Consider the following 26,543-nt stretch of genomic DNA (forward strand, 5'->3'; position numbering starts at 1 on the left):
TTGAACTAGTGGTGTGATTGAGAAGACCCATAGTAGCTGAAGGTACATTCAGCTGAAAATACCTTAATTTTACCTCAATAAACCCAATAAACTTTAATGCAGGGAAGCCTTTAATTTGTATTTTTCCAATAGATTATACTGGTGTAATTAAAACCAGTGATAAAATGAAAATGAAGTTTTCATTGTCTGGGTGAACAGATGTAATTTAGCGGTGATTAAGTTACAACAGCAAGTTTTTTGGGTTTTTTTTGTGCTGTTGAGTGTCCTCTACAGCAGTCTGTAACAGAATCAGGTGTCAGACTTGAGAGCTGACTCTATATCCTTTAAAAACAGATGGCCTGCAGTGGGAGAATGCTGTCCCTCCCCTCAAAGAGAGATTTAATTTCCACTTATCGGTCGTGGTTGAGTGGTACACAACAGGTGCTCAGCGGGATGGGCTCTGGATGAAGTGGGCAGTTTGGGTGAGATTGCTGCCAGAGATGGTCGAGTCAATCATTTTCTGTCCATTTATTGCTGCAGATAGAGCCCAGACCTTGCTTAGTGTGTCATCAGCCCCTTGTTAACCCGCTCTGCCACCTCCACCATTGCATCAAGACCTATTGCGTTGTTTTATCCACCTTCAAATGGCAGAGAGGACAAGTTCAAAGTAGGAGTGCTCTGTCATATATCTGATATATCTGGCGCAACGCATTATTGAAAAGTTTGCACTGGTGAAATTGTGCCAACAGAGAAAATGAGGCACGAACTCGAGGCGGCTGAGAGCTCAGCGATCAGATTAACATGCCTTTTTCCGGCTGCTTTTTCTTTGCCGCACAGTGCGCAATCGCCGGTTTGGAAAAGAAGGTGGTCACTACAGAGAAAGAGAGGCAGGATCCCTGTCGATGTCTGCACACTACCTGCAGGACGTTTTTAGTCGAGCAGGAATGTGGAATTGGCCAATTAGCAATAAAGGGCCCATACGAAGACAGCGCTAGAGGCTTGCAGATTTAATAATGAACAGACAAGCAGGCAAAGGAGAACGAGCTGGAGGGCATCTGCTTGTTAGCTGTTTGATAGGGACAAGAATGGGGTTCTTTGTAGGCATGGTTCAGGTGATCTCTATGCCGTGTTAACATCTAGCTAAGCGGCTGCTAGCAAGAAAACACCACACCTTTTCTCATAATGTTGAAAACTCCCTTTAATGTTGTAGATTTCCTCTATCTGATTATATGCAGCAAGAGCAGAAAAATAAATCAAATATTTTTCTAAGCTGTCGGCTTCTACGAGAATGCAGGAGTGCGGCCGATCTTGGGTTTGGTTCGCTCGACGCTCCCTCCACTCTCACTTTGACCTCAGGGCCAAACAACTACAAAGCCAGTGGGAAATCGAGCGCTCGCCCGGCTTGTTGCACTCATTTACAATACAGAGCGGGAGTGGGGGGAGAGAGAGAGAGAGAGAGAGATGGCAAAATCCAGTGAGCAAAAGGGACTTTGAGATGAAGCCAAGGAATGAAGAGTACAGTACAGTCAGAGCGAGCGGTGGGAGATGGTTTGACCCGCAGAGCTACTGGGGAGAGTAAGTGAGTGGCAATTCCCATATCTGCTGATAGTCTCATGCTATCTGTAATTTAAAAATCAAAACACCTTTCAATGCATCTGCCTTATTTGATAATGTTTTTCAAATGTGACAGTCTTTTAATGCTGTGTTCAGACTGCCCACCCAAATCCTTTGTAACATTGTTTTTTTGTGCTTATCTAGGTTGTGTCCAGTGAGCCCGGACAGCAAAAGCACATCAAAATGTGATATTTTTGCAAATCAAGTCCAATCCACCATTCGAAGGGATGGAATTTCTGTCCGCTCATATCTCATATCTAGTCTCATAGAGTCTATTGTGCCTCTCGCAAAGTGGGTCAGTGGTCAAGGAAATCCGATCTGATCACTTGCAGCTTATAGTGTGGACAATACGTCTTCAAGGTCTGATTTGAGAAACAAATTTTGAACTCAAGAGTGACACTTGCCTGCCTGCCTTGTGGTGTTTTATTCTCTATCTTTGCGTAGTGTTAATTCAAATGGTGTTTAAAATGAGACAGTCCTCTCATAGGTATGTATATTTAGGCCCATAGGGAATTCTTGAGAAATTCCTGCTGAGATTTATTCACAGCTACTCATTATACTTGTGTAGATTTAGGGAGTCTCTCTGGTACTGTATGGATACATGTAATTCTAAGCAGGCTTGTTGGGAACCTTGATTAATTCTCAGTTAGTCCTTGAATACTGTAACGATGCTGCGTTGCTGGCAGGTGATACACCCCCTATAGTAGAGACAGCAGACACAGCAATGAATAGCATTTAGCTGTGAAAGGTTTACTAGTTTTCCAGGACGTGTATGTTCGCAGAGCTAATGGTTGATGATTTATCTGCTACACTGCATTGTGGGTAGAAGCCGTCGAAGCACTGGCAATGCATGCAGCTGCAGAGAAGATCACATCGTAAAAAGGAATGAATGAGGCAAGGGAGTGTGCACAGGAGACATGAAAGATGGGGATGCAGGAAGCCAGTAAAAAGGAAAGGGGTTTAGAAACATCACACGCAGAACATCTCAAGATCTGAGAGACCGAAAACAAGACAGCAGGAGTCCTCAAGCAGATGGCAGTTCAGGTCTGCTGGGTCATTCAAAGCGGTGATCACTGGAGCACAGTGAAGAAGACCATGATTCAGCAGTAAGCCACCTGTGTCTCACACCAAAAAAAAAGAACAAAATCATAGAGTATGGCAAGAACAAGCTGGTAATCACTAACAAAACTGGTATACACAGTTGTGTTGGGTTTGAATTTCAATCAGCAACAGATTTTTTGTTTGATCAGTGTTTATCTTGATGCTTATGCTGGACAGCTGACCTTCAAATCAAACATTCTCCCAACCGTGAATGCTGGCATCCCTGTAGCTCAGTTGTAAAGTACACCCAGTGTACAGAGGCTGCGTCCTCGTCGCAGTGGCACAGGTTTTTAATTCTACTCAAGGCTGCATGTCACCCCACATCCCGTTTCTTGTAACATTTCAGCTGGACTATCAACTATCAAACATCTTGTGGCTGGGTAAGAGAGATATGAGAAGCGCACTCGTCGCTAATTCAGAGTGGGTGTAAGATTTTAAATTTGTCTGAATTTTGATCACTGAAAGATTTGTTTATGGATGCAACTTCACCAAAAGACTACAACATATGGTAACAAACGTGTTGGAAAACAATGAATCAGTCAGTCATCCGAGATAAACATCTGGTGTCATTGAATACTATGAATGATGCTGGAGCTTTAAATGATCCCAGTGGGTGTCTTTCTCAATGGTCACCCAACGGGAGATTCTTACATCCAGTTCAAAACAGAACACAGTCCTCCCTGGTTTTGCCTCCACTAGTGCCTCCCTCTGTCCACTGCCAGAAAATGTACTCCTCTATAAAACTTTATATTTAGCAGTTAAACTGTTCTCAAAGTGCGAGAAGATCAGTTTTAGCATATAGTGGACCTCTTTGTTTTTTTCTTGGAGCTCCAATCATATCAAACTTTTTACACCATCCATCATAGCTACAGTTGGGTCCGGACCTGGAACCAGTCACTTGTGACATTTCCGCCTGTGGGAACAACACCTTCTGTGTGTAACACGGCAAGAGTGAAAACACCCTGAGGGGTATTAAATAGGCGTAATAGCTGTAGGAGGCGGTGGGGGTGAAAAGGTGCAAGGAAGAATGACTGGTTTGTGATTTTAATCAAAGCCGAAACCCTGTGGCTGAGGAGACGAGGGAGCAGCCTTGCAGGACTCAGTATTAGCTCGCCCTGTCATGACACTTGAAATTGATGTTATCAACATGGTAATAGACCTACTTTTGCCAGCTCCCTTCATGCATTATGGGCTATGACAGCTTACTTAGGGACTACATAAAGTGGATCATATTTCCACTAGATTCTCTGTCTGCTTACATTTACCTCAGTATCCCCAAGCAGATGGCCTGGCCTGTGTGTCCTCCATGCCACCTGTTGAATTGGCACACCCGAAAATAGTGCCACGTTGTGTCCCTTCGAGCAGTATTTGGAGACACACTTTAAGGTTAATCTGGGATTAGATGTAACTTTATTGATACCCTTGGAGATTATTTTGTTGGAGCAGCACCTTTCGGAGCTTAGATCAGGGCGAAAGAGCACTGATCAAATATATGATAATAAAAATGGAAACTGGACACAATGTGGTATTATTCACTAATATACAGCGCTAACACAATTTAAATTGTTGATATTGACTGAATATGTAGAGTCAACTGACTCTCACTTAAACTAAACTGTGCTGTAGGGGCGGCTGTGGTGTAGGAGGTGGAGCGGGTTCTCCACTTACCAAGTTTCCGGTGGTTTGATCCCCAGGTCCAGCTTTATGATGAAGTGTCCTTGGGTAAGATACTGGACCGAGAGCTGGGCAGTGCATCTTTATTGCATTTTTATTGTGACTTTACGAGACAATTTATTGTCTTTTGGATGTCGTTAATGTGGCACAAGCTGTCTTGTCTAGTTTGTCCAGTAATGATGTCATTTTCTGACCTTCCTACACTGTTGTACTTGTTGTAATACTTGCCTCTAGCCACATAATCATTATATCCACTAGGGTTGGGCGATGTCTGTTGAAACACACTAACAGCGGCTCACAGACATAACCGGCTGTCTTAGGTTTGCCTAACCGGTTTGGTTTAACATGAAAAAAACAGGACATTGAGACACAACGGTTGTCTATTGTGAAGCAGTAAACTTCAGTTTGTCTTCCACCCACAACTCTCGCCTTAAGACAACTCTGCTTTTTTTTGGTGTCTGGTGGGCCCTCTTAAATCACAATGGTACAGGGCTCAGAGGATGATGACACACAACCCTTATAGCCGCATTAGTAATCATTTATTTATCAAATATCTTGTTGTGTTGATATTATGTTAAGTTAAACAATAGTTATCCAGTATTGTCACAGTATCACTATCATGTCTTTTGATATAGTATCCTGATAAAGCCTAAAAATATAGCGTGATCATCTAAAGGCCATACTGCCCCGGTCCCAACTGAACCCTTAAGTGCTCCAAATGGATGTCCATCAGTGTGTGAGCGTGTGTCTGAAAGGCTGAGCATAAAAATACCATGAAGTGCTTCAGAGAAAAAAAGTGCTCTATCGCACCTGCTAAGCAGGTCAGCACCCTGCATGGCAGCCTCTGCCATCAGTGTATGAATGTGTGAGTGAATGTGTGAATGGGACATGTTTTCTTTGAGCAGCCCGTAGAAGAAGAAAAGTGCCCTATAAATGCAGTCCATTTACCATCTATCAGTACCTTCCACATAATGTAAGTACTAAAGGCGGCAATCTTACTCCTATACTGGCGTGTTGATCATCGGTTCCTGGACAGGAGTGCTCCGACTGTATGCAGCTCCAGAATGGACATACTGTATGTTCCATGCATTTTTCTCTGTTCTTAAAAGCATGATAATAAATGGAGTGCATTTATATCATTGAGATACAGGCTATGAGTAGAGGGACAAACTATATTTTCGAGAAGGCAGGAATTGTGAAAATCTTTGCAGCAAATTATATGGTACATACAGCACAAACAGATGGGTGGCTAATACAATTAAGAACCTGAATGAGTAAGAGACTCAAAAGATATACATGCCCCCTTTTCGCAAAACTCACTGAAAGAGTTTATGGGCATTAGATTTGAATGCTTTAGCCTTTGCAGTCTGATTTCAATGCAGCTGAACGCCAGTATATGTGTGAGTGCAGTCCATTCAAGAGCGTAGGGAATGAATTGACTAGCAGCATTAGTTAGTGTAAAATGAAATATATATTGTCACATTACTAAAAAAAAAATCTCATCCATCTTGTAGCAGTCCATCTATCTCTGTGGTGTCTGTTTAAATATGTTAAGTGGTGATGGTTATGGAACTTTCACTCATTAATCATGTTTACTATTCTCATAATGTAAAGCGACATTCTCGTAATCACCTGTGCGGCCCTTCATTATTTATAGTACAGACTTTTACATCTCACTGCTCCAAGCTTTGTTGTTGTTGTAGTTTTCCCTCCTAACAAAGTTAACATAAAACCATGTCCCCAACAACTGTGCATATGCAGGCCATCACACACATGCACAACTCCAAGAATACAAATATGGCTAACATCTTTAATATTTCTGTTACCAGGGAAACTGTTGCCAAGTGGTTGTCAGGGAGAACCCACATGTTATAGACCGTCTGCATTGCACAGCCATGAAAAGTTGAGGAGGACAAATATAGAGGGAGACGCATTTCTGAAGCCAATCTAACTGGAATGTAAAATGCAATAAGTGAATGGAGTGTGTGCTGGCTTTTACCTTCAGCGAATACGTCAGCATCAGCCCCTACAGGAGGGTAAAGCTCGCTTTCATTTCATGCATGATGAGCCTCTCTTCCGCAGTTTGTTGTATCTCTGCTCACTTCTCATCTCCCAAAAGAGGAAATTAACAAACACTAGAGTGCAGGAGAAAGAGAAGGGCTGGCGATTAGGAAATTGGATCCTAATTCAAGAAATGATTAGTGTTTGCTATTTACGATTTGAGACAATGAGAACTCCTGGAATAAAACCAACAGTTTGTTTGGGCTTTACCTGAAGGCAGCACTTCTTCGCTCCTACTAAATGGTTCACTGAATTGACGACAGAAAAACCTGACAATTCATTGACACCGATTGTGCCTTCTGGCAACTGTACAATCTACCAGCTAAAAAAAAAAGTTTCTGTATTCTTCAGTTGACAAGCTTTTCGGTTTCATTTGAAATTTCTTATGTAGATAAAAACGGTGAGAATGCAGATAAGGACAGAAGGATGTGCTTTGAATGAGGATGATATGTGTGAATGCAGGATAGACAGTTTGAAAGAGGCGCTATAACACCAGTGCAATATTTAACACATGGGAGTTGAAATTAAGGTGATAACATGTTTCCAAGCATGGAAAATGATACATGACGACGGAGTTCTTGAATATCACACGTACAGTGGTTTGTTTTGACACGTCTCCCCCCCGGAGATATTTAATGAACAGTGTGTCACCTTGGCGGTTATCCACAGATGCTCATTCCGAACTTTAAATTCCTTCTGCATGTCGGGTGTTATTTTATGTTTCTTTATTTTTTTCTTTGGGAAGAAGTGTGTTGCCTTAATGGACTTGATAATGGGGATCTGTCTTGTGACAGCCATTACCGCCCAAGTTTAATGTGCACTCTCAAGGTAGTATGTTGACATTTTCAGCTTGGCACATCCAAAGCCTTGGCTCGTCACGCATGCTGCTCCAATGTGCCCAGCCTTCCAAGGATAATGAGCTAATTTGTTTTTCAACAGGACAGTGCTAATGCTAAGAAGGCAGCAGATCGCCTGGGAAAAGTCGGTTCTTGTTCTACAAAAGAAATAACCGTCACCTCAACGTGATGAGGAATTGTTCTGAAATGATACAGTTTCAATCATCAGACGATTTGGTGTTCAATTACTAGTCGTCTTGTAGTCTTTGAAAGCACAGGGTCATTCTTTAGTAGGACAGGGTAATATCTGCAAGATGAGAGTAAAAGCATAACAGCCTCTTAGCACCAAAATCTTGACATGTTAATCACAAACAACATGTTGGGTAACCACACACATTCATGAATATTTTTTGTAATCTAGTGATTGGCAAATCAAAGGCAGGCATTCCAAATTGCACTTCAAATAGCAATTGTATGTGGACACGCTGCTGGATGATGATCTCATTAAAAATAATTCCGTTTTCGTAACAGCCGGCACATGTAAATTTCAGACAATGACAAGAGCTTGTTGAAACCTGGAACATTCTGGAGGTCTGAATTAAAGACACACCGACAACAGAGAAAGAATACAGATTGCTAATCCTTCTAGAGTGGTGGAAGCAGAAGCTATGCATATTCTGCCTTAATAACTTTGTCTTTGCGCGATCTACTTAATCATTCCAAACGACTTATATAAGCCGACCCCCCTAAGAGAAAAGCGTTACTTAGAATGGAGATGTTAAACAGTTTTCCAGCTGCCTCACTGCTGTTTGTTTACTTTTGCCCACACCATTACCCTCATCTAAAGAACCTACTTGTGTTAATTGCAATTTCATTAATGTTTACCTCTTTTTAAAATGTGGTGACTGCCTGTGGAGCTTTCAGCAATCTCTAAAGAACATTAAATAATGATAAAGATCAATTGAGCATATTAGTATCGTAAAGACTGACATTTAAGCTCTGTGGAGTTTGAGACCGTAGTACTGTTGATTTGCAGACGCACATTTGGGTGATGTGATTAATGATACTGGACTTTCTAACGTCAGTACAATACCTTGAAATATGATCGATATTCGATAGCATGTTTCATACCACAGGGAAAGCTACAACATTTTATCGAAAGATAAATATAGGAATACTTGTGTAAATGTAATTTTGGAGGAGGCAATGCAGTGCATGTGTCTACTCAGCTGTATTGAAGCCATTTTAAATATTCAGTATTGATATGTATCATTATTTTGATAAGGCTAGATGCTTCCAATGGTTACACACTATAAAGCTGACCAGGCTCAATGTGTCAACAAAGGTAAAGGAGGAAGAGCAGTGTAAGCTGGTTAATATGGACATAAACAGTATTGCATTAAAGTACCCAAAAAATCAGTCTACAAAGAAGCGGTTTTGTAAAGTAACACTCTGTAAACATAACTTTTGTTCCGAGAAAATTCCCTGGCCGACTTTGAAACACCCCAAGAGGCTGTGGTAACAGCTGGCACCATCACCTTGAATTCTAAAAGCAGGCAGCAGGCAGCAGACAGCACATCTTTCATTCTTTTCTTTTATTGCTTGATGGTAGATTTATTTAAATGTAATGATTTAAAAGTGGTTAAAGTGGCTGAATGCTGCACAAAGCCGCAGACTCAGTTCTCAGAGGGATCAACTGTAGGGCTTAAAGTTAGCGACATGAACATAACCTTACTATGAGTCAGGTCTCATTCTCCGGGAAGTGAAAGCTGTAGTCCCTTTATGTCACACAAGAAAAACTATTTTTTATGGTTGTGTGTTGAGTTCATGAGTCTCAAAGCCTGAGGACAGAAGATGCTCTGTAGTCTAGCTTTAAGACAGCAGATACTCCTCTGTAAATGTTGACAAGAACTTGGCACGGGACATTAACCTTCTCAAGTCTCCTTAGGAAGCAGAGCCTTCTCTGTGCTTTTGTTTACCAGGGTGGTGTTGTGTGAAAGATCATGACAAGGTCTCTGTGATGTTGATTCCCAGTAACCTAAAACTGTCTACCAGCTCCACTCCAGCTCCACTGATGTAGACAGAGCTGGTGTCTTTCCCTTTTTGTCAAAATCTAAATTCAACAATAAACTGCTAGGTTATAGCGGGTGCATGGTTTTGGATGAGATACTCTGTGAAGCAGGGAACACCTATCCGCCGTCAGGCTTGCATTTGACCGCATGTCCAGCTTTGTTCAAGCTGTGGGAGCAGGTGGCTGTGATCTTGTGTGCCAACATGAGTGTCAGTGGAGCGAGGCGGTGGTTGTAGTATTATGGCCAACATAATGTAGAGGCTACAGTCTCTGCCCGGCGGATTAAAAACCTTAGTGTCACATGAGCCAGGAAATGGTGAATGCAGTGCGGGAATGTGGAGTATCGGTTGCTTCGCTTTTGTCTGTTTGTATTACTGTATAGTTTTATCTTGTGATCAGTGATGTATCATGTGGTACACTACTATCCTCCAACAGTTCCAAAAGAGATTGTCCTTGTCCAAAATAAATCACTTTCATTTTGCCAAATGCAGATGAAAACTCAGCTAAATTTGGGCCTTTGGTTGCCATAGTAACAATGCACAAAATCTAACAAAATCAATTGCATGACAATTTCTTTACTGTGGCGTACGACAAGAAACTTAAGTGGTTATGAAACAGTCTCATTCATTCTGATGCCTCTGTATGACACGCACAAGCAAACAAGACCATCAGTTTGATTATTCTTAATGCCCATCAATGGATTGGAGGTATCATAATTATCTTTTATGAGAGAGTGCAGAGGAGGAATTGAGGAAAGAAGCTGCTCTTTAGTCTGGTGGTACCGCAGCAGATACTGCATCAGCAGATGACTGGCCACCAAAACAATGTTTTATTTGGGACTTTTTGTCCACAGGGGCCACTGGAGTTGATGAAAACGTAAGCTCCTTGTTGCCACTTTAAGTACAAGCTCTCCGTTTGCAGCGTAGAAGCATCGTGGCCGCTTTGAACTGTCTGCTTATGGTTCGCTATCGCTACTGAAACATAACCGCAGACAAAGTCAACTTATACAGAATTTAGAAACTTGAGATGTTGAGGGTGAAATATAAATCACTTGGGCTCTTAAAGAGGTTATACTTCTAAAGCACTTCAACAACCTCTTTACACATCTATTAGCCCTGTCAGGGAAATGAAAGAGTAAGAGGCTTGGCAAGATGGGTTAGGTTTGTACTGAGTCTCCACTGCATTTTTCCATTTTGCTCTGATCCTCAAAGAAAAGGCGTTCAGTTGCTCAGAGCAATCTTTGACTTTGCTTACATAGTTCTCAACCTGGGCACAGCAATGGTGCTCTTACGAGCTGCAAGATGATAACTGCTGCTGTTTAATCATTTATTGTATAATCTACAGCGCTTGCATACGGAACAAAACTTCACAAAAGACGATTGAAATGATGTTATTCAATCCTCAAACCTCAAATCTTGTGCTCCCATGTTCTGCAACTGTAGCGCAAAGGCAAAGAGAAATCCCTGGATGAACTTATGTTAATTGTGTTTTTTTTATTATTATTATTTTGCATGTTTGAGGTGCTGCTTGAGATGCAGACGGGCTGAGAAAGACGAGGGGAGGTTGTGATAAGGAACACGTTGGGTGAGAGGAATAGGGCAAGTGAGACGCAAACACAGATGAGACGCATAGTGAGATACTAAGATAAGGAGAAAGGGGAGAAAGATACCAGACAACTGCAGACACAAAGAGACCAAGAAAGAGATGATATCAAAGCAAATGACACATTACCAAGAGAGAAAGCGTGAGGTGTTTCCTAATTCCAGCAGACAAGCAACCATGCAGCCTCCCCTTCTCGCCCAGTGGTGAATGAGTCATGATTATCCTCTGACAATGCAAGCCAATCTTCCTTGATAACGCCATCCAAATCAATCATCACGAAACCCAAACACGTGTTTGCCATATAAAAACTAGGCTCCCCATTCACCTGTTTAAACATTCAGCACAGTGCTGCCAATAGAGTACCTCTTCCCAACAGGCAGTGCAGCATGTCAATTGTGGGAAGGTCTAATCAGCTTCGTACGAGCTAAAAAGCAAAAAAAAAAAAAGCAAAAAAAAAAAGAAGAGTATTACGTGGGGCTTGCGTGCGTCTCTCTCTCTCACACACACACATGCATCACCGTGCATGCAAAGTTTTATGCACATCAGACTGGCTATATTAGCTCTGTATGGAGCGAGAGAACAATTGACGGAGAGTTAAAAGCAGAAAAAGGAAGGAGGCAGTGTAGAGATAACAAGGAAACGCAGAGTGATGGGGAGTCATTTAAATGGCTTAGTATATGATATAATTTCAAAACCGACAATTGTCTTCTTTTTCTACCAGAGACATTAATGTAATGGCAGAGGTAAAATCCTAATCTTCCGTGTAGCAGACCGACACTCTCCATCCCACGTCTGCTTTGTGAAGCACGCCAAAAGCCCAACGCTTCGGGGGAAAAGTGTTAAGTCGCTTCCGATCCTCCAACAGTCGAAACTGGTGTCGTGAGACGCGGCACCTAGTCGTATCACATTCTGCCCTTGTTGTTTGTATCATTGTCTGGTGGCATCAGTTTTTGGTGTCAGAATAGCAGCCAGTGACTCGGCACTTTGCTAGAGCCACGCGCTGGGTGCGTCTCCCGAGTGTAACACTTCTGTTTTTGTTTAGATTTTTTCTACCTTGTTTGCCGAATATACGAGGATTGGATTCTGCTGCATGAGGAGGTTGAAGCTCTCCTCCCAGGCTGCAGATACTGCGGGCCTCTTTCTGTCACCTCCCCTGGGTAACAGCAGTCGACAAAAATGTCCCGGAGCATACATTTCACAGGGCGCGGCAGCTATCTTCTTTTTTCAGAAATAATAAGGACCTGCTCTGAAAAGTATGTTTAACATAGGGGGCCCAGGTGAATAGACGCGAGAGAACGGAACGAACCGGGTCTCATTGTCAATACACAAACCATGTTGATGTTCGATATACTCTGTGTTTTGATTGATTGCAGGTTCTGGGGCAAACAACATATAAAGCAGCGGCTGTAGCACAAAGCCTTCAACAAATACAGACATAGAAAATCTCAACACTCTTTATGCTTGCACTGCAGGTTGCTTTTGTATGTAAGTGTCTGATTTCACACAGAGCAAAGCAGCAACTGGTTCCTCCATGTGTTAATTCAAGCCTATATGGTGCAGGTCAGGTAATTAGAAATGCCTGTTGTGTTTGTTTGTTTTTTTTTCATTCACAGGAAGTGAGGATTTGTGTTATTACAGTGGAAAATAGGCGAAAAGTGGTGAAAATTGGTTTTGAAGAAATGTGGACTACTGTTCAGTTGTATACAGTCAAGATAATGAGCGTTATAAGAATAACAGGATGTAGTGTAGCACATCTTCAAACACCTACAAAGACGCACGCTGTGTCTCACATTTGTACGGCGACACCGACTCGACACAGTGAATCATTCACCGGCCACCTCAGCTCAGTCAGAAAATGCTAAAGCCTACAATAAGTGGCTTTGCTGTAAAAGTCAAGAGCCATTGACTGCTGTGTTCCTGCCCTGGGAGAAACGTCGATTTTATTAAAGAATAGACAAAGTGTATACATTCAGTAGCATGACTGTAATTATTAAAAATGGATTGCGCCGAATCAATCCATTTGGTGTGTGTAACAGTCACATATTGACATTTTCAACCATTGATCATAATCCATCAGTTCGTCTGAGCACCTGTTCTCTGAGCTTTGGCGTCTACCACACACAGTGGTGCACACAACTCACATATTTCTTAGGGATGTCTTGCCTTTTTTCGACAAGCGTCGATTAACAGGATAACATTGAAGCGTGGTCACCATCTGAAACTCTTTTTGGTTAAAACACATGTTCTTGGTGTGCAGCTTGGGACGGATGCCTTGCTAAACTGCTGCGGCTGCTAAACTTTCTATGTTTGCCTTTGATAATCATCAATAAAGATGATAATGAGCTTTTCCTTCGGGTCCGTTGAAAGAGAGAGCGTGCAATAGAGTGAAAGCTGGGGAAAAAAACCCTGCCGCCCACCTGTTGTATGTATTCTCTTCATGTCTGTGACTTATTCTACAGATACAGACATTAAAACTGTCGTGAATCACTCTCATGATGTCGATACGACTGTCCACAGGTCTTTGTCAGGTCTTTTATCGCGGAGAACTGTGTGTTTCACGAAAAAGACAGGCGTATCTCTAGATGACACGCTCCTGTCATGCCATTTAAATCCCAAATATCTGCATTAAAAATAACCTTTGTGGAGTTCATAAGGTTTCAATTTTTAGGTTGTGGCGGTGTTATCTTGAATCACATTGTACTCTAAGGTTGGACCTCTGTGGACAAAATAGAATTTAAAGATCAAGCTTCACAGATTTATTGCAGGGTCATTGCAGTGGGTTGTGCTGCACTGTACAGGTCCTGTTTTTTTTGTAGCAGCTCCCTATATATAAACAGTGTCTACTGTAGTAAGTCTATTTCGGCCTTTCTGCCTGTCAGTTGTCTGAGGGTATAATTTAGAGCGGTGAAACACTCCTTCACAGTTCAGATGACATGGGCAGTCTTGCCATCAATAGTATTGACGGGTATATGAACCCTTATCTTAGTCTGACAGCAGGAGAGCAGGCATGGGGAAAGGGCCATCGATGTTTATCTTCCAGAAAAAAAAAAAACCCCACAAGAGCCAGAAGAGACGAGTGAGAGACAGCGATGGAGGCTCGATTCATCCTTACTGGAGGTGCCGCACTCTTAAGTGGTGAACTACGCTGTGGTCCAGCCGCCATATAACGCTGATCGCTCCCATTTCTCCCTTCCTGTGTGGTGAGGAGCTATTACGCTGTGGGAAGCTGCCAAAAGCAGAGTGGAAGGGCCCATTCATAATGAGGAAATGACACAACACCCAGATTCCTCTTAGATGGGCATGAGATGGATCATTTCGAGCTCTTACCAATCTTCAAATCATTATGAAAACTTCGCTTTCTGCCAGTTTTCCCAGCTGAATGCTTAAAAACCATCAGTGGCAAATTTAGGGGTCAGGCATCTCAGTCTCAGCACTTGGCGTTGAAAAGAGGAGGAACATGACCCAGCGCTGATACACTGAAGTACATGTGTATGAAAGTATGGTGGATCTCACGTTGCTTTGTTCTGATTTGGGCTTAATTTCAACATTTCAAAATCAACATTTTAGTCAATATTTAAGTCATTCTATTCATGGAGAGCTTACAATCGGATGTTGAATAAAAAACAGTGTTTTTCTTCTAATCCTTTTGTTCGATTCACATTCTTTTTAACATCATGAGGTTTAACATGTTCCTCATCCCCCAGTTCCATATTTTGAGGCAGTGAGTAGGTGCTTATGCTAAAAAAAAAAAATACGAGAAGGATTATAACACAGTCGGATCTTCTTGAAGCATCCTCTGATGATACCGAACAGGAAACATTTCATTTTGAATTACGTTCTACAAGCTGTCTCAATTAGATCAGAGTTACACTGCTGTCACTGCAGGGTAGAGTGGTGTTGACAACATCGCAGCGTTTATCACAGTGGTGACTCTCCATTGAATCCCATGATTGTGCTTTGAGTCAGAGCAAACTAAATGAGACTGTCTTATTTAGACTGTGAAATCACCGAGACAGACCCAATTTGTGCAATATTCACTAAAGCAGTGGCGTGGTGGTTTGTTCCATCCCTTCATATTACATTGGTTAAAAATGAGGGCAATACGCCGATGACATCAGACATCATTGGCACAAAGCCATGATATCTTCATTCAGCCTGGTGTCTCGATGATCATGTGTCCCTCTCCCTAGACCATCCTTGCGTAACTGAACTGGAATGACAAGGCGAGGACTTCTTCTGCAAAAAAAAAAAAAGAAAAATGTGTGCAACCCCAAATCAAGTGTAGGGAGATGAAAGAATCGCGTACAATCTTACATCCCTTCCCTGTTTCGGGCTGAGTTTGCTGACAGCAACACGATCTCACTGTAATGGTTATTGTATCGGGGTTTTAAAGATATGCAGTGATGATTAGACTTTATTAAAAATTCCACCACCTATACTTAACTCATCATCCATAGATCAAACAAACCATTACCAAGATGAAAATGATCACTGAGAGTATGATTGTATGATTGATTAGTAAATCCGCAGTAAAGCCGTTGTGTTATCATTTTAATTACAGTAACTTGTTGTTGTTATTATCCATGCAGCCATTTCCATACGTGCATGCAGTCAGTGCATTTATTAAAATGAATTACGATGGATCAACAGATTTTTTTTTTAAATGGATTATCAAAAGAAACTTTTCCTTTAAGGCGTATCCATAAGACTGCTGTTATATGATGACGTTCCATGTCAGATAGTCAGCAGGGAATGAGTGATGGCCCTTTCTACTTCAGGGGGAACATTTAAGAGTCATTATTCTACCATTATCATCCTTGCCAATGACTTTGGAGCTCTCCTGCCTCCTGTCAGTGGGCTGTCTGCTGTATAATGGGCCCAGGGTGTCCATTATGAAGCCAAAATGGCCACAGATGCACTTTAGCCACAATTTTCTACCAGTGGCCAAGGGACGGGGGGGTATGGGGTACTGATAGACAACAAGAGAGTATTTTTCTAAAAGCATACGTGAGGTAAACTACTGTGGAAGTACTAGCATTTTCAGTGGATGTTGGACCAAATTAAATAAGTGTTGCCGCAGCAACAGTACTGCAGGAATAAAATAAAGAGTAAACACAATCTCTTTTGAATTACTTGAATTACAGAGATTCATCTTTGAAAACCGGCTATGAATTCCAGTATAAGGTTTGTTTGGTTTTTTTTGGTTTGTTCGATGTCCTGTTTTATATACTAGTTCTATCCTCTTGTTTCTTGTTGTCACTTTCTACTTCCTGCTCACCAAGTCATGCTATGCGGGGTCGAGGTGAAGCCTGAAGAATTGAGCCTTGAGTCTTTTGTGGAAGGTGGCGAGTGATTCCGCTGTCCTGACATTGGTCGGGAGCTCGTTCCACCACTGAGGTGCCAGAACAGAGAAGAGTCGCGACTTCGCTGAGCGAGCTGTGTTTGCTCTCAGCGATGGCGGTACCACTTGTTTTGAATCGGAAGAAAACTGTTCCCTGGTTCTTGTGCTCCCTGTCTTCCTGTTTGCTCCTTCTGGTTTTCCAGGTTGTCCTCAGTTCTTTGTTGCCTGCCATTTAAATGTGACAGGTTGGCCTCCCTGTTGCTTTGGTTTTGGGGTGGGGTGGTTGAGGTCAGTTGATTGTGGAGGAAAGTCCATGACGGTCAGGGCTCCTTGTTCTTCTTTGGGTCTTCAAGTAGTTCTGGCAAAGCTTTGAGGTGTAAGGTACGTCGAGGCTTTTGAAGTTTATGGTGAGTAGGTGGTATCTGAGAAAACAAGTCATCATAGAACCAGCAACTCTCGGAAACAGACTCTGTCTGTTCTCAGTACAACATTTGTCACCAACTGACGCGTTTAGTCATCGAACCAGCGCTTAACCATGCTCTAGATTTGTATTACTGTCGATCACATGGTTTCCTACTGAGCGGAAGATCGGCATTCCATCTTGTGCTAAGGAGTCTTTGCCAAGTGCCCTGTTGAACATGTTGGCATCTATTAAAGTCTTGCTCTCTCTCTCTCACACACACACACACAAACACACAAACACACAAACAGTAATTCACAGCTTCCTGCTCTGGAGAAGAACATTGTCTTTTTCGTGCAGTCTCCTGAGCATTCATGCAGAGAACAACAAATAATCCCTGTACTTCATTTGCTCTCTTTCTTCCTTGTTGTACTTCAGCGAGAACAGCTACAGTGCATCTCCCTCCACCTCGGCTTCCTAACGCCCCTACTTTGCCTACTCCTCCTCACTATGTTATTTAGTTGCCTATGTACTAGTGATTTACGGAGCATTAATGTAGTCCTGTGCTTGCAGTCAGCAGATGAAATCGTCATTTGTCACATTAATAGTCCTCCTCCTCTGCTATACCGTTCTCACACACACACACCGACACAAGCCTTTCCCAGTATGGCTCCATTCAACACCCCGCCCCCCCCCCCCTTCTCCTTTTCTCAGACCGCTCGCCTCATCCCTAATGCCTTTTTTTTTCACGTCCTTCTTCACACCTCCTCCAGCGTCATGGTGGATTGAACTTACCTGGATATGATGGTGATAAGTCCGCGTTGTGCAGTCCTTGTTGTGCATCAGTCGAGGGGTTTGCATGGTTCTTGGACTTCATTGCTGATGCTTTGTGCGAAATCTTGCAGTCACTGAAGTAGACTGTATAATTAGGCGGTATTTTGAAATGCAGCTGGAGAACATTTAATTGCTGTTTTGTACAATATGCTCAGCTGTTTATGCCGAGATTATAAGGGCCCTGCTGTGTGCGAAACACTGACTTGAATTTTAAAGGCACCGTTTGCCGTAGCCCGTCTCGTGTCACATGCAAAATTAGACAATCCCTGCAGAAGATGATTATACAGCAACAGATATAGCGACTTAAAATTAAATGCAAATTCAATATTATTCATTTAAACTGTTTTGCATTCACTTTCTCTTTCCTGTTAGTTGCCTGTGTCTGTGCTTTGCATTTTGTAACTTGAGAGAGGATGCAAATACGTCTTGCTTTATGGTTTCTCTGCTTTACAAAAAGGTTAGGTCACGAGTAAAGGGTCAACAGTCATGAATATGGATTTTTCATCTTAGAAGCGAGAGAGTAATAGAAGCTGTGATTTCAAATGAGGAAGTAAAATCGGTTAAGAATAAATCTTGAATCTCTTGAAAAGTTGCCTGATTGGATGTACAGGCAGTTTTTGCCTGTGTGTAGAGCCAGAGAACGTGAAATAAAAAACACAAATTGATTTCAAAAAGAACCTACGATCTGCATTTTAACGTTACACTTGACTGCTGAAGGGTAAATTCACCCAAAAATGAAAATGACATCATTATCTACTCAACCTATGTTTAAGTTTGGTAGTCAGAACAAAATGTTTCTTGAGCTTCAAGGGAAATACAGTGTTGGAGCACTTTCTGAAACAACTGAAGCAGACAGAGTCTTATTTAAAACCAAAAATACACAACAGAAACATTCGACATACACTGTAAGTGCACCTCGGCGTAATCCGAGTCTCTGGGAGCCCCAAGATCCCCTATTGATTTGAAAAAACCACGATGTGTGGTCGAGCTTGTGCTTCCGCTTCAAATGGGTTACGCTTAAAGCGTACTAGCTACAGTGAAGATATTGGTTTTAAATAAAAAATCTAAATAACATCTTTTCAAATCAATTTGGGATCTCTGGGCTTCTGGAAAAGATGGATTATGTCGCCCCGCTATGTGAAGCTTACAGACTTATCTTCTTACTTATGGAAGTCCCCGTCGACTTCAGTTATTTAGAGGAGTGCTGTGACACTGCTGTGAAGCTCCAAAAATGTTCTGTGGACTATGAACTCTCCATCAACATGAGGGTAGATCGACAATGACTTTGTTTGTCATTTTTTGGTGAATTTATCCTTTAAGGCTCAGGTACAACACAGCGTCAGTTTCTTGCAGACTAGTTTGTAACAGGAAATATCCACAGGCAAGACCCGTGGACCTTCATCAGGTCAATATACTTTACACGACGAAGGTTAAAGAGCCTAAACGTTATCTCTAATAAAGTTTATAGCAAGTAACAGGACAGACATGGTCATTTAGGCTGGATGACTCATCTCTTCAGATTATTGATCAACTGTCAGAAAGTTTGAAGAGCAAATAATGGATGTCTAAGATGTCAAATCAGTGCAACCTCAAGTCTACCCACTGTCATTAAATATTTATCACCACTTAGACGGAACAGCTTTTCTCGTCAATTCCAGACGTATTAATAATGTCGGAGATGGCATTTTCGTCTTTATGGAAATTTGGCATTTTTGTCCCAGCAGACACGCTGACATGCCCTAAGAGGATCTTAAACAGACTTTCCCCAAATTACACGTGTAAATAAAAATGTCGGGGACGTTAAGACCCACCACAGACATTACAAGTGTGTGTCTGCAGGATTAATCTGTGCCGGTTTACTGAGTTTCACCATACGCACTTGAAAGAGAGAAGTATTTAGTTTGGACTCATGGGAAGCATCATTTTGCATCTAACCTTCTGTGTCACTCTAAAAAAACTCCAGATTTTTAAAATTCTGACACGTTCCTCCCACTCGGTGGCTGGTCTGTGCTTTCGCTAAAGAGCCACGCCGACTCGTAGCCCTGTGATTCATCTGCTGTTTTCAAGTGACTGTTACCTCTAACAAACCTTTTCCCTTTATTAAGCCTTTTTTTTTTTTTTTTGGTCTGGGGACAAAGATTATAGGAAGCCCCCCTCCCCACCTCCGAATCTTTCATCTACATATTAAAATACAACTTCAGTACCAACCCCCTTCTTTTCTGTGATCTGTTCTCAACTGCAGAGGCTCTGATGTAATCTTAAGTAGGATACACAAAGAACCATCTTGAATTCTTAAGCCCAGTTGAGCATGCTTTCTTGAATAATTTACAGTACTCGCAAAACATGAAAATAAAATGAAAATCTTGTAGGAATTGATTACAGTGAAATTGACTTGGAAGTATATCTAATCTTGTTTTATCTCATTCCCTCCCCTCTTCTCTTTTCTGAACCCATGTTTGTCTTCGTTTATCGACTTTTTCTCCCCCATCCCTTTACGTACTTCCTTGTCCTTCATCCTCATCCTCTTTCCTCTTGTCCAGCATGTGAGTTGATGAACCAGGGGATCCTCGCCCTGGTCACATCGACGGGCTGTGCGGCGGCGAGTGCCCTGCAATCCCTGACAGATGCGATGCACATTCCCCACCTCTTCATCCAGAGAAACGGGGATGGTGCGCCCCGCACCGCCTGCCAGTTCAACCCCAGCCCAGACGGAGAGAGCTACACACTGGCCGCACGTCCACCTGTTCGCATCAACGACGTCCTGCTTACCCTCGTCTCGGAGCTGCACTGGCAGAAGTTCATCATCTTTTACGAGAGCGACTATGGTGAGTCGAGATGAGCGAGAGCCGTCGATGGTCAGGTGTATCTCATAAACATGCGGTATGCACGTAAGATGATCCTGGCTCTTTCATTTAAATGCAAATGCTCCAAAACCACCGCTCATGTCGGGTGGAAGACTGCTGCTCAGGTAAAGCCGTACAAACGCTAAGACATTTGTACGCTGAAAAGAATACACTGAGTGGGAACTAAAATGAAAGAGCAACATCACACACACACACTGCTAGGTTCAGTCAAAAATGCAGGAAAAGAAACAAGCTCTCAACACCCCTTTCAGCTTTATTAGCATCCTCATGAAGAGACAAGTTTGAGCCTAATTGGCTCATCTGTGGCACCAGAGAATGAGGATGTGTCTCAACAGCACTTGATATATTCTGTGATATTCTCCATCTTTTCAATATTCTCGCCACGGCTCCCCTGTGGACCAAACCTTTCCTGACCCACATTTGGCGAAAAGCAGAGGACTGTGGCTCGAAGAGTGATTGGCAAGACCGCACAAGGGCAGAGAGATGAAGAGGATATATCGCTGAATTGACATTCCTTAGATGATACTTTGCCACTGCTGGCTAATCTTTTTACTGCTTGGAAGAGTACAATCTAGAAGGGAGTGTAAATCTGTTTTATTTTTTTCCAGGACAGTGGAAGCCACAGTTGATGTAGTGTATAGTAAAGCAAGCCCTTAAGGGAATACAGCCACCCACTACACCCTCATTACTCTCCACCCCACTGTTTGGACTCTATGCGGCCTGCCACTGTGCTTCATGTGAATGACTTGTTGTTTCACATTTACAGAGATCTGTCCTTTGATTCGTCTCTGACATTGGCCCTCTCTGTAGAAAGTGCGCTCTCAGCGTTGAGATGGATCGATTAAAATCCCACAATGAAAGAGCATCTGTCTATCTGTGTTACTAGCTGTCTAGCTATCTACCTTCTCTTTCTGTCTGGTTAGCTGTCTACACTGTCTGTCTGACCAACTGTGTACCACTATCATTGACTAGCTGTCTCACTGGCTAACTATCGTTCTGGTCTGACTACCTTCCATTCCGTCTGCCTGTCTCTGATTAGCTAGCTTGCTGTCTGTCTGGCTAGCTGTCTGACTAGCTAGCTGTCTCCTTGGCTGTCCTGCTATCAGTCTCTTTCTTACTGTCTTGATAACTATCTTTCTTAAGCTTGACTACCTCTGTGGTTGTCATAACTAGCTAGCTAGCCATCTGCCTGACTGGTTGTCTTTGGATCTTTCTTTTTATCTGACCAACTAACTTTCTTTCTGCCTGCTAGGCTATCTGGGTATCTATCTTTTGACAAGCTGTCTGTCTAGCTACCTAACCCTCTGGCTACTAGCAGTCTTGCTGTTTATCTGTCTTTTGTATTGCCTAGTCTGTTTGACCTACTAGTTTCCTATATAAGAAGGCCATCAAGCTGGCTGTAGCTTGCATACTCACTGTCTCTTACTCATTTTAGGAAAATTCAAGCACTTTACCTCAGTTGCATATCAGTTTCATTCATTGAATCATGTCCCATCAGGAACTCATTATGTACAACATCCCACCTCCACCCCTGTCCAGGGCACTGGACTATAGCCTTAAATCCCAAGTCCTGTGAGAGAGAACTCAGTTTAACAAGGCAGCATTGGTTAGAAATAATGGATGGGAATACTAGTTCTAACAAAAAAAATAAAATAAAGCCCTTCTAAGTCTGCTAAATTAGGTGCTACAGAGTCGGCACCATTGACATTTGCGCTTGTGTTACACTGTTTAACGCTGCACTCCTTTAATTAAGGAATGTAGCGGCTAATTAGGATCCTCATCACAAAACAGTCAAAATACCTGTGGTGCCTGCCTTGAAGCAGCACTACAGTGACCCACACCACCACCTCAAGAGAAGTACTGTCTGCAAATCTGTGTTGGCACTACTTAGTATTTAAAGAGATAGTGAGTGTTGAGTTTGAACTAATATGCATGAGGAATGCTTGCAGCAGTTCAGTCCTGTTTTACTAAGATTACGCATTTGTGTGTGTTTGTCTTTACGTATGCGTGTGCGGTAATGAGTAATTTAACACAATACCTATGTTAAAATGTTATCTGTCTTTCTCAAACATTCTGCACACCTAAAAGAGTCAGCAAGATGTCAAACAATCCCGAGGAAAGGTCTAATCAATAGAAATGAAAAACATTTCTGTGAATGAACACAACCCTTTCGAATGCCAGATGCCAGAGTTAAAGATGCCTTCCTCATAAACTGCTTAGAAATGGTTTGAATGTAAATGCTGACTCAAGAGATAACAAAAACAGATTAAAAAAAGAAATGGACTTGGACACGCCCTAAACACACTAGGGCTTTGCACTTTAGACCGATGAGTTATAGACCGTCTAAATAAGGCCCCTAGTGTCTTATCCTTATATTAGAAATGTGGGACACCAAGTTAGTAAGGTTTGCTTACCAACGGTCGTCATAGCCTGAGGAAGAGTGAAACAATGCGCAACATTTAATTAGACAATATTTGGTCTACTACACTTAATTTATTCAGCCAGAGGGCTGTCGCGCTGCTTGATAAAGGTTGATTCAAATTCAGATGTGAGGATGTTTCAGCACTTATTTTCGGTTTGCAGAAAAGTTTGAAACATTGTTTGACCTCAGATTAAAGTCAACTCAATTAATGTCGCTAAATAATTTTGCAAAATTCAAAACAAAGGCATGTACTTAAGGTACATGTACTTAAGAAAAACATTGACAGTTTCCTGTCATTATTATTATTTGTTATCATTTGAGGATTTCAAAATGTATATGTATCACCACGTATAGCTGCTTCAACACATCTATCCATTATACCAGTTCATGTATTTTTAAATTTCGGGTGTAGTGCGTCCCTAACTCTACTTCAGTGTTTGTTCCTCCTTCTCCCATCACCTTTCCCATCACTGCTAACCTTTCAGAAGCACAGATTGGTTTTGAACATCGCATCGCTTCCAACACGAGCTGTCAGATCAGTAATAATCAAACAGCGGAAATCAGATTATGTAACTTTACTCACAGCACGGGAGCTTTAGATCAGGTTCTCAGTGTGACCTTGTCAAAGACTCTGTCTTTCCTCTTCAGCAGTCTGGCTATGTTTAGCATGAAAAGTGCAGGAAGTACAACAGTGTGACATCGCCTTCGCTGTCACATCATTGTTCCATCTCTCATCGTTGTAGCGCAGACCTTTTTGCTGAAGTCAACCAAACGTGACCTGTGTATTACTCATAGAGCTGAAACAGGTGACTTATTGGGCTGCAACTAATGTTTATTTTGTAATTAGATTTTTGATTAGTGCTTGATCATAAAATAGTGAAAAAGAAAATGGCCTTCAACAGCACTCGTTTTGTCCCACCAGCAGTTCGAAACTGAAAGATATCCAGTTCACCATCCTGTAAGACCACAGCAAAACAGGAAAAATCACAGCTGAGGAATTGGAAACGGTACATTTATGGTATTTTTGCTTAAAAAATGAACAATTCTCAATTGGTTTTCAACTGAATGTTTCAGCTCAAGTATCATACAAAAGAATGGAAAGATCGAAATTGCGGAACTGCCCGCCCTCCGTACTGTGTATGAGGCTATAAATGCTGTAACGAAATCAACAAATGATGGCAAACCCAGCCGCTCTGCAGGGTCAGGCTCTCCTCTCAAGTTTGAGAGCATTTGGCTGCACAGGAAGCTTCTTTTTGTTTTGCTTTTTATTTTAATAGAAAATAGGAGTAGGTCTTTTAGAGAAAACTTGGCTGTTATCCTGAGTTATCAACCGGAGTAGAACATTTTCCTCTTATTGTCATACTTTAGTAATGGCTGTTATTATGTTCTGTTTTAAAGATTGCAGACATGGCTGCGAGCTGAGTGAGATGATTTAGTGCCTTCATCACATTAGTGAATATATATATATATATACAACATGACTCATCATCTGATGCACTGAGACAGAGTAAATTTCTAATTACACAGCCAAATACCATACATCTCATATGTGATGGATGTGGATCCAGGTGGATGCAAGGGAGACTTTGCAGGTAAATAGTTACAGTTAGTGAAGCTGGATTGGTTCAAACAGTGCAGGGGGGGGACGGAAATGTAGGTAATGTTCGACTCTCACGAGGAAACTGCATGCTTTTACTTGGGCTGTGTTAAAAAAGTTATTAATGTCCTGCCATCAATCATCTGACCCTCTGATTAACATGATTGCATTTGTTCCATTTACAGAGCCACATCTCTGAATGGTTGTTGAGAGAAGCTATGATTTTTATGCCATTATAATTTGTTTCAGTCTGGCTTCATGCTGGTAGCGTTTCACAGTCTGGGCCGACCCTTTTTCTATGGCAGCAAACAGCCTTTTTCAGCAATCATGCTGCTCATGAACACACTTGACGGCTGACTAAAGTAATAATAGCATGCACCTTCCTGCAACATGCTGGTACCTCTTTCACACACAACGGGACAGACTCACAGTTCACTAGAATAGAATCTCACACACAGGTTACCGGACCACCATCCCTAAAGGGAAGGCTCGGCCCATTTCACAAGTGTTAATGCTTCATCTTAGACGTAAACACAAATGCAACTTTGTACCCCACAAAGGTTTGGGGACAAAAAGTCTCATTGTTCCCCCTTTCCTTGCACCAGTGGTTACAGTAATATCTTGGACTGCAGAGTCTTTTCGGCACCGCTCAGGATCGTCTTTTTTCCGATCTGCTGATCGACTGCGACTCTGACAGGACACTGTGCTGATCTGTGATCATCAGAGTGCAGTTCTCTTTCTAGTGTAATGTTAATCTAACCGTCTGCAGGGAGATAGGAGTTTTTTGATTCTCTCTCAGATTGCAAAGATCTCGCACTCAATTATTGTTTTTTCATCTGACAGTTAAAACCCGTACCGAAATGAGCGGACTCTCGGAGTGAACATGTTTGAAAAAAAAAAAAAGGACATTTAATTTGCAAATCCATTAGACGCATGATTGCTGCACACTGAGGCCGTCTCCATCGAACATGTAAAGTAGGCGTGGGCTGTGTCTGATGGATTTCTAGATGTGCTTCGATAAGGCCGTGTCTCGCTGGGCCGCTGTGCCATCAGTGTGCTGATGGTGCATTAGTCTATAAAAGCAGATGTTAAAAAAGATAGAGCACCCACTTGTATGTCGCCTCAGGCATCACACTGTACCAAGCAGGAAGAATTGTCCGGATCCTCATTATCTACACAACATATATATAGACAGTTGTTTGTTGTAATCGATCACGTTTCTTTAAGCCTTTTGTTTTCATATGATGCGAGCGACGCAGCGGTTCCGCAGCAGTAGAGCACAGGGTGAGGTTTGTGTTTAAACAGCTGGCTCTCCCTGACCTCAGGGGCAAAGTTCGGCTCAGTGTAATGAAGTGTGTCAGGGGAAGCTGGTTCATTTCAGTCTCCACCAATGCATCAGCCGCGTAAAAGGCACATTATGTAAACAAATTCTAAAGCGTCACCTCTTCTGGTTCCATTTGTCACTGTACATTTTCAACACATAATTTGATTCCCTGTTGTGAGAGTGTGTTGCATTACTATCTTTCACAGTGACAGAAATAACCTAATTCCTGTGCTGTTGTAGAAGAAGACGAAGCAGGACGACACTGTACTACGACTGCAACTAATTCTTTTGTGGTTTTGCTTTTAGTGCCTTCAGGCAAATAAGAGAGGACACAATTATATGATAATCCTACGACAGCCCAGTGCTAACCAAAAGACACTCTAGCTTTAGCTTTTTGTTTTTGGGCGTTTTTGTTCTTTTTCTTTTGTTCTTTCTTTCTCCTTTGTTTGAAATTTCGGTCTCATCTGTGGCTTGTTTCTTTTTTAATAACCAATACTGTTTTTAAAAAAAGTCCTTCTGTTACAGATTTCAATTGTGTTCTCTGACAGAGCTGAAGGGGAGTCTAATGCCTCAGCTTTGTATTTGAAAAGAACAAAATAGGCCGAGCACAAGCCAAGGCCACAGAAGTTCATCTCTCCCACTGAAAAACAAACTTGACGGTAAACTCTCTCGCTTCGCCGTCAAGGACCACGAGCCCCTTGTGGATTGTGGGCTTCTCGAACTGACCGGAGTGCTCGGATTTCAAACGTAACTTTCATACACAAACAAGAGTTCCTCGTTGCATCTAAATGACTGTGGATCCCTGGCTGCGGGTTTGAGTTCC

General features: G+C 42.1%; 1 protein-coding gene across 2 annotated transcripts in view; it reads left to right on the forward strand.

The window, feature by feature from the left end:
* grid1a (glutamate receptor, ionotropic, delta 1a) overlaps positions 1 to 26,543 on the forward strand; it is a 244,506-nt gene that overhangs the window by 127,826 nt on the left and 90,137 nt on the right. For both annotated transcript variants that reach the window (XM_030442462.1, XM_030442463.1), the window contains exon 3: positions 20,054 to 20,338. In XM_030442462.1, coding sequence (XP_030298322.1) covers positions 20,054 to 20,338 — 285 coding nt within the window. The remainder of the gene's footprint in view (positions 1 to 20,053; positions 20,339 to 26,543) is intronic.

The sequence above is a fragment of the Sparus aurata genome, chromosome 15 (genome assembly GCF_900880675.1).
Source record: "Sparus aurata chromosome 15, fSpaAur1.1, whole genome shotgun sequence".
Lineage (NCBI taxonomy): Eukaryota > Metazoa > Chordata > Actinopteri > Spariformes > Sparidae > Sparus > Sparus aurata.